General features: G+C 52.4%; 1 protein-coding gene across 1 annotated transcript in view; it reads left to right on the top strand.

Annotated features, from left to right (window-relative positions):
• The window catches only part of LGMN (legumain), a 114,328-nt gene that overhangs the window by 96,555 nt on the left and 9,341 nt on the right, over nt 1-8,432 (top strand). Inside the window, exons 4-9 of the mRNA XM_007944539.1 lie at nt 2,030-2,115; nt 4,168-4,243; nt 4,966-5,028; nt 5,733-5,799; nt 6,960-7,078; nt 7,258-7,347. Of these exons, the coding sequence (XP_007942730.1) occupies nt 2,030-2,115; nt 4,168-4,243; nt 4,966-5,028; nt 5,733-5,799; nt 6,960-7,078; nt 7,258-7,347 (501 nt within the window). The remainder of the gene's footprint in view (nt 1-2,029; nt 2,116-4,167; nt 4,244-4,965; nt 5,029-5,732; nt 5,800-6,959; nt 7,079-7,257; nt 7,348-8,432) is intronic.

Here is an 8,432-nt window from a genome sequence, read left to right as displayed (position 1 = left end):
CAGACCTGAAGGGCAACTAGGGACCATAGTCTCAGTGGTTCCACAAGGCTCTATCAGACCAGCAAACCTGGTCCCACCCCCCTTTTTTTTTTCCAAATGCTTTTGAGTTTTGTTCCACATTGTTCTCCCTCTCTATCTAGCATCTCCTACATAGATCCTCCTCTGAGTGGTTGACAGTGGTAGCCAGGCACCATCTAGTTCTTGTCTCATAGTCATATAGGCTGAGGATCGCATGGTGTATCAGTCACTTGGCCTAATTGTTTCCATGAATCTTTGGCTTTCTTCATTCTTCTTTGCTCTGGAGGAGGAGAGACCCATCGTTGCATCTTGATGGCTGCTTGCAAGCTTTTAAGATCCCATGAGTAGTGACTGGGAACAATGTTTTGTGTAGTATGTTGTGCCAATTGAGCTTGATGTCCCCTGCGACTAAGGTCCTGAGCCCACAGGTCCAACTACTCACTCCCTCTGGGTAGCTGGCTGTGGCCAAGAAGTGACTACAACCTTGTCCCTTGTGAGCTCTACTATATACCTGGGAATTCTTACAGAACATAGCAATACACTTGCCAACCATATACATGGTCTTGGGCACACTCCCTACTACTTAGACATACCTAATAGCTCATCCTGTCCACCCATCTATCCACCCTCATATCCGTGTTTGCCTTCACTGACAACGCAGTACTTATGTGTAAAAGGTTTCATCCCTGTTGTCTTCCACCTCCCATGTACCTCTCTCTCTGTCTTCTCTTCCTCAATGCCACCATCTTGATCACTCACATTTGGTGCATTGCCCTTCTTTTCACCCAAATCAGTACTTGTCTCAACCTATCTAACAGTGTTCCCTCCCCTCCCCTCCTAACCAACAAAGAAAATGTCCTTCCGTGTAGAAACTTTTCCTTGAATTTTTGCAATAATGGACAATGCAATATTTATCCTTCTGTGATTGACTTATTTCACTCAGCATAACATCCTCCAGGTTCATCCCTGTTATGCAGTGTTTTGCAGATTCTACATTATTCTTTAGGGTTGCATAGTATTCCACTGAATTGACACACTTTTAAAACACCAAAATGATTTTAGTCTCATGGTTTTAATAGTGTTCCCCACCTCAGGGCTGTTTAAGAACTAATATATTTTATGATAAAGAAACATCTAAACTTTAACAGCTCCTTCACTTTCACGTCACTTTTGTCTTTTAAATTCAATACGGTTACATTAGCACATTACACATATAACATGGAATGACCCCATTTTTAAAAAACTAAGTATTTTCTCATCTATATTTATGTAAGGAAATGTCTGGACTCTACATGGTGGGCTTTTGGGTGAGCTTTTTCTTTTGTACTTTTCTGTGTGGCTGGTTTTAAATGAGCAGGATTGTTTATACCAGGGTCCCTGGTGGTGCAGACAGTCCATACATTCGGCTGCTAACTCCAACTTGAACTTGGAGGTTTGGGTTCACCCAGCGGCCCCTCAGAAGAAAGGCCTTGCAATCAGTCGGCTATTGACAGTCTGAGGAGCACATTCTGCTCTGGCACACAGGGCACCACCAGTCGAAAGTGACTTACTTGATGGATACTTTCTGTCACTTACAAAGTCCCTTCTCAGGGCATCATTGTCCTTAGGATTCAGCCTCTTAGGCAGCAAGCTGGAGAGAGGGGGTGCGAAGTGCTGATGTTTCTCCCTCCTTCTCTGTCTCTGGAGGGTGTCCTGTTCCCCTGCTGTTTTTCCTTCCTGCCTACATCCTTGGGTTTCTCCATAGACTTTATCACGGTCACAAAGAGGCAGCGGCAGGTCACTGAGTTGCCATCAGCCAGAAACTGGACACTGTTTGAGGAGCAGTCATGTCCATGCCCCTCAAATGCTGACCTTGTATTGGGTCTTTCTTGGTTCCAAAGTGTTTGCCCTTTAACCTGGAGCCTCAGAAATATGTGGGGCCGGCAGCCTGGGTGTGCTCCACACCCCGCACCACCAACCCTCTGATTGGGAACAACAGCCGCATCTGGTTTCAACTCCTGATTCTTTGCAGGATGTCACCCCGGAAAACTTCCTTGCTGTGTTGCGAGGCGATGCGGAAGCGGTGAAGGGCAAAGGCTCTGGAAAGGTCTTGAAGAGGTAAGGTCTGGCTTAGGAGGATCCCACTCTTCCCGGTGACTGGAACCTGGAATAGAGCCTTTAAATAGCCCTTGTTACTTGCTCGTGGCCTGTTAGCCTATGAGAATACGGCGTGGGGAGCTGTGTTCTGACCTCAGATAGACTGCACAGGGCCGGTATTTCACTGGCTCCTCTAGGCAGCCCTGTCTGTCCTGAGTTCCCCTGTGACTAGGGTTATTCCTAAGGGAGCATTCCATAGCATTTACACCGCTGCGGGTTGTGGTCTGTGGGTCCTAGTGCTGGTATGTTCCCTGAGACAGGTGTGAGTCCCCCTGGGCCGGCCAGGTTGTGGGATGTCAGCCCGCCGTCAGCCTGGATGACAGTTCAGCCCCATGGGGAGAGCAGACTCGTATGTGCAGCAGGGACCCCCATACTGGTGGAGACTAGCCCCACTGCCTGCCCTCGCTGCCCCTCTGGCTGTGGGCTAGCACTGTCTGGTCGTGTGGCCTTTCTTTCTGTTGTGTTTTTATGTCATGTCAGCAGGCCTTCGGAGGGTCTCAGATACCTGGCAAGTGGTGGAATTTCTTGTTGTTGGGTTTTTTTCCCTCCATGCCTTATGAAGCTTTGTTTGCTTCTTTTAATTTTTCTCCTGCTCTGTTTCCTGGTGCCGCTCTGACAGGAATGTACCACAGATGGGATGCCTTAACAAACAGGAGTTTATTCTCTTACAATTCAGGAGGCTAGAAGTCCAAGTTCCAAGTGCCAGGCTCTAAGGGGCTGGGTGAAAGCCCCTTGACCTTGGGCTTCAGCTCTGCCTCTTGCTCCCTGGCCACTGAAGCTAGAGGCATCTCTTCACTCATGGAGCTACTCTGCTGCTGAGGCTGGAAAGCCCAGCGTTGACAAATAAAATGGCACAGTCCTGATGTTACCAAGCCACTCAGCAGGCCATTAATTCAAGTCCATTGTAAGTCCCCAGGTCAACAGAGCATGGCAGGCTGCTGAACAGTGACACGGCTACATGTGGGTTCAAGCATGCCATAAGCTAGGGACCATTCCCCAAGGCTTCTCCTTACATGCAGGAAGTAGACCACATCCCTAGGGCAGCTACTCGGCTGCTCACAGTAGATTCCACCATGGAATTGATTCCCAGTCTCATCATGGGGAATACTCCATCCAGCTGCCCAGCCACTCAGCCAGGGCCAGCCAAGTTGACACATAAAGTTAACCACCATACTTCTTTAAGACTTAGAAAAACCACAACGCAGTTTCCTAAGGTGGTATTTCTTTTATGTCACAGGGGAGACCTGGGTAAGCTAAGCTCATTTAGTTAGAACAGAGACAGACAGCTGTGACTGGGCCCAAGTTGATGCATCTCTGCAGCCCTGGAACAGCCCCTGTGGAGGGACGCCCTGGCAGGAGCGAGGGCAGGCAGGTGGGCGTCCCAGGGGGTCTCGGGAAGGCAGGACTGCAGGACTGTGCCTGGCCATATGTTTGGGCTCCCCATGTTCAATCTGGGGCACTTGGATGGAGTGTGTCTGCCTGGAATGGGGTCCAGTTGTCACTGGACCTCACTGTCCACATCACACATGGTCCATCAGATGAGCTTCCTTCCCAGGCCATGATTCTAGAGACTCAAGGCTCCAGAATGTTCCCTGTGGCTCCGAATGGCACTCAGTGAGAGCAGCAGGCCCCTGGGTGGTGGTTCTGACGTGGCTGGGGGACCGTCACCCTCGAACTTCCTCATCTCAGGTTTTGATAGGGGCAGGTACCTTCTGGGCCTCTGACTCATTCCTGGTGGGCACCATCTGGGATGCAGAACAAGGATGAACGCAGAGCCCCCCAGGCTCCGCCCCTCACCAATGCCGTCACGGCCCTGCTCACCCTCCCCACCCGTCCTTCCAGCACCTTCCACTTTTGCCTTTGGAGCCATCTCTGCTGCCAGAGGCTGCAGAAAGTACTACCACACCAAGCAAAGGGCCCAAATGTGTTCATCACTAAGAAGGAGGTCCAGGAACAGTGCAGAGAGCAGCCTCAGAGGAGGCCGCTCACCGGGGCCTTGTTTTCTCTTGGCAGTGGCCCGCGGGATCATGTGTTCGTGTACTTCACCGACCACGGGGCTCCTGGGTTATTGGCTTTTCCTAATGATGACGTGAGTATTTGTTACTGTGGGAAAGGTGGCTCAGAACGAGGCCTGTGTGTTGAGATGGCAGCAGGATGCTTGCTTTTCTCATGTCCCACCAGGATTGGTCTGTAGGTGGGACAGGTGGGGCTGGGGGACAAGCTTCACGTGGTGTTGCTGAAAACGTGACAGCAAACCACACACCGATGCAGCAGTTTCTGCACGAGGAATTCACTGCCCCGATCGTGCCCTCTGACTTGTGTGACCGTTGCCACCCTCCTTCTCCAATTTGCTCCTCCTTCGTCGGCGTGCCCGCGCCTCCCCTGAGGGTCCTGTCTGATCTTCCAGTTGGTGCTGTCACTTTGAGCCCATGTAGATCATTCTCTAAGAGAGCACATTGCCCAAGGCCGACAGTCTCAGCTCTTGCTGGTCTGAAGGCAACGGCAGCATCCCTGCTGTTCTTCCTGCATCACACTGTCGCCCCCATCTCAGGACGTGGGTCTGTCACAAGGGACACAGTAACAGAGCACAGTTTCTTGCTGCCCGAGACAAAGTGATGAGAACAGGAAGCACACCATGTTCTTCCTTGTAAATATGCAAATATAACACGTTGGTTGCCATTCTGGGCTTTGGCCGTGCAGCACGGTTCTTTCTAAGGGTGGGTAAGTGAGAATTGATGCATCACCAGGGCTGAGCGGCTTGCGCAGCAGGGGTGAGGCATTAGTCCGCATTTCAGTGTTCTTACCTTTCAGCTTTACGTGAAGAACCTGAGTAAGACCATCCGTTACATGTATAAGCACAAGATGTACCAGAAGGTAACGTCAGTCCGTGGGGCAGCCTTAGGGGAAGAGGTTGAGGGAGGCAGAGGAAGGCAGACCCACAGCTCTGGGACTGGCCCTCTAACGACAGTGGAAAAGGTGTCCAGTAGGTCAAGCTTGACCTCTGGTTTCCCAGGACTGACCTTTTGTCATTCCAGGGCATCGTAATCACTGGTGGGTGGCCTAGTTAAAACCCCGATTGCTGGGCCCTAGCCCAAGTGGGACTCTGCGTCTGGGGTAGGGCCTGAGTCTGGGTACACAGCATCAGGTGTTCTGAGCATCTGGAGAGGAAAGTACTACCACCTTGTCTTGCCCTTGGCCTCTCTTGCCCTGCATTGGCCTGTGGAGGGCTGTGTCGTACTCACGCAGGGCATGTCTGTGAGACCAGTATGGAGAGGCAACCGCCTGACGGTTTTGCTCTTTGAAGCCGCTCCCTGAGGTGGAGAGTGAAGCCGTGGGCCTCAGCCTCCTCTGGGGCTGCTCTCTGCACTGTTCTGGGACCTCCTTCTTAGTGATGAACACATTTGGGCCCTTTGCTTGGTGTGGTAGTACTTCCTGCGGCCTCTGGCAGCAGAGATGGCTCCAAAAGCAAAAGTGGAACGTGCTGGAAGGACGGGTGGGGAGGGTGAGCAGGGCCGTGACGGCATTGGTGACGGGTGGAGCCTGGGGGGCTCCGCGTTCATCCTTGTTCTGCATCCCAGATGGTGTTCTACATTGAAGCCTGTGAGTCTGGGTCCATGATGAGACACCTGCCTGATGACATCAACGGTAGGTGGTGGTGGGAGGGCTCAGCTGTACCCTCGTCACCCTCAGACACTGCCAGGGTGGTACCAGGTGCTCTCTGTAAGCAGGGCCTAGGGCCACCTACTGCCTGGAAGTGCTGGACTCCCTCTACTGCCCTAGGGTGGTTGTTGCTATTGGCCGTTGAGTTGATGCTGACTCACAGCAAGTCTGTGGGATGCGGTAGAGCTGCCCCATAGGGTTTCCAGGCTGGAAGTCCACAGAGGCAGGCTGCGTCCTCTTTCTCCCGTGCAGCAGCGGGTGAGTCTGAATCACTGGCTTTCCAGTTAGCAGCCAAAGGGCTCCTTTCCTGGAGGATCTGTGGTCAGGGAAGTCGAGACTCTGCATGTGAGCTTCACGGTGCTCTTCCAGGGTCCTGTGAAGGTGTTCATGCCCAGAATCTGGATGTGGGTTGAAGGAGTGGTCCTAGCGGCTTTGGAGCAGCCTCTGCCCTCTGCTTTGTATCACTTGCTGGCTCTCTGACCTTGGGCAGCTCACTTAATGTCTTTGTCTCTCAATTATCCCCATCTGTCTGTTGGAAGAGCTCCATTTTAAATGATACAGCGTTCTCCAGCACAGTACTGAGTCCATTGTGGGTAGGTCCTAAATGGTCCCATTGGTTCAGTCCATCTGGGCATGTCTTCAGTAAACATTAGTGTTCTCTGCAGATTAAGGTCCTTGTTCTTCACCTTTCTGGAGCTACGAGTCTTTGAGCGTCAGTCCAGCACACCTTGTCCTAAGCATGAGTGCTTGCTGCAGAAGGAGTTCATTGGCTGGTTTCTTTCCTCACATCAACTTCAACCAGTTAACCTAGTAGCTGTTGAGTCAGCCCCAACTCCTGGTGGCCCCTGTGTGTCCGAGAACCGTGCTCCACAGCCTCCCAGTGACAGACCTTTTAGAAGATCACCAGGCCCTTCTTCTGAGGCACCAGCCTTGCGGTTAGCAGCCAGGGGCAATAACCGTTTGCACCCCCAGGGACTCCCATGTTAACTCTAGGAGGGTTCTTGTCAGGTGACTTCCCAGGTGCTATCTATAGTGGTTTGTTTCACTTTGACTTGGGGAGAGGGAAGGACTCATGTTTCAAGTGTGAGCCACAGCGGGGAGTAAAATGTAACATATGATCATAAGGTGTTCTCACTTCCTCCTAGTTTATGCAACTACTGCTGCCAACCCCAGAGAGTCATCCTATGCCTGCTACTATGATGAGGAGAGGGGCACGTACCTGGGGGACTGGTACAGCGTCAACTGGATGGAAGACTCGGACGTGGTGAGCCCTTGGGGTGGGTGGCCGCATGGCTGGAAGGTTCAGACATGGTGAACCCTTGGGGTGGGTGGCCGTGTGGCTGGAAGGTTCAGACGTGGTGAGCCCTTGGGTGGGTGGCTGTGTAGCTGAGGCTCAGCCGTCAGGCCATGAGTGTCAGAGGACTTCATGTTTCCATTTTACAGGAGGACTTGACGAAGGAGACCCTCCACAAGCAGTACGAGCTGGTCAAGGCCCACACCAACACCAGCCACGTCATGCAGTATGGAAACAAAGTGTGTGAGGGTCTCATGCTACTGCTGCTGTTGCTTGCTCGGGTTCCAGGCAGACTTGCCTGGAACGTTTCTCTCTTGGTGAAAGGGTTGGGGGGATCCAATGAGCAATGGCCAGGGCAGTGCCTGCCTCTCACGTCTTTAGCCACGCCAACCCAAAGACCCTGCCTGGGCTTCAGAACCAGCCCTGAGTAGCTTTGAACTTACTGAGCGGTGAGACTTTGGGCTTATTAGCCTCTCTGAGTCTGTTTCCTCATTGGTCAAAACCCTAGCGTACGAGGTCACTGAAACATTAGAGAAAATCATGCATTTTAAACACTGAACAGAAGGCAGGCCTGGCAGACAGTAAACGGTTACTCAGGCAACAGCTGCTCCCTCAAACACAAGTTCAAGGTGTTGTCCTAGGACCCACCTCCTTGGCTTCTCCAGGGCCCTACCCACTGCAAACTGGAGTCTGTCACCTTTACATTTGGCCCATAAATTAGAGGCTATGTCCAGAGGGGACCCAGGTAGTTAGACAAGTTCATCAGGACTGGACAGAGGTCACAGTGGGTAGCTGCTGGAGGCTTGGGCCTTAGGTGACACCACTGGGGTAGCCCTTGGTATACTAAGGAGGGCGACTTGGGCAGGGCCTCCCCAAGCAGCCTGCCACCACCTGAGACCATCCATGCAGAGCCCTGTTCTGTTGGTCTTCTAGAAGAACTCAGGAGCCTGTCAACTCAGCCATCCCAGCTGTCACCAGTAGTATGTGGGTTGAACTAAGGCCGCCATAGGACATAAGAAAGAGCCTTGGGCCTGGTCAGGCTTTGGAGTAGGAGTTGGGTGGAGGTGGAAGCAAAGGCAGGCCCGAGAAAGGCGACTTGGAGGCAGTAGGGCCAGAGGTGGCCATCCAGGTGCTGTGCAGACTGCCGGGGGTTAGACTGGGGAGAGGGCACCGGGCCACCCTTCTTTTGCCTTGGGCTTTCCATTCTCATTACAGTGTCCCTGGCATGTCTCACCTTGGCTGAGACGTGGTGGGTCCTTCCCCTAGGCTCTGATGTAGGCGGTGTACGTATGGATCTTTGGAGTCCCCAGGGAGGCGGGAAAGG

This window comes from Orycteropus afer, unplaced genomic scaffold, assembly GCF_000298275.1.
Source record: "Orycteropus afer afer isolate SDZICR_OR568_19922 unplaced genomic scaffold, OryAfe1.0 scaffold00127, whole genome shotgun sequence".
In the NCBI taxonomy this organism is placed as follows: domain Eukaryota; kingdom Metazoa; phylum Chordata; class Mammalia; order Tubulidentata; family Orycteropodidae; genus Orycteropus; species Orycteropus afer.
The sequence above is the reverse complement of the archived record's forward strand: the minus strand, read 5'-3'. Positions and strand labels throughout refer to the sequence as shown.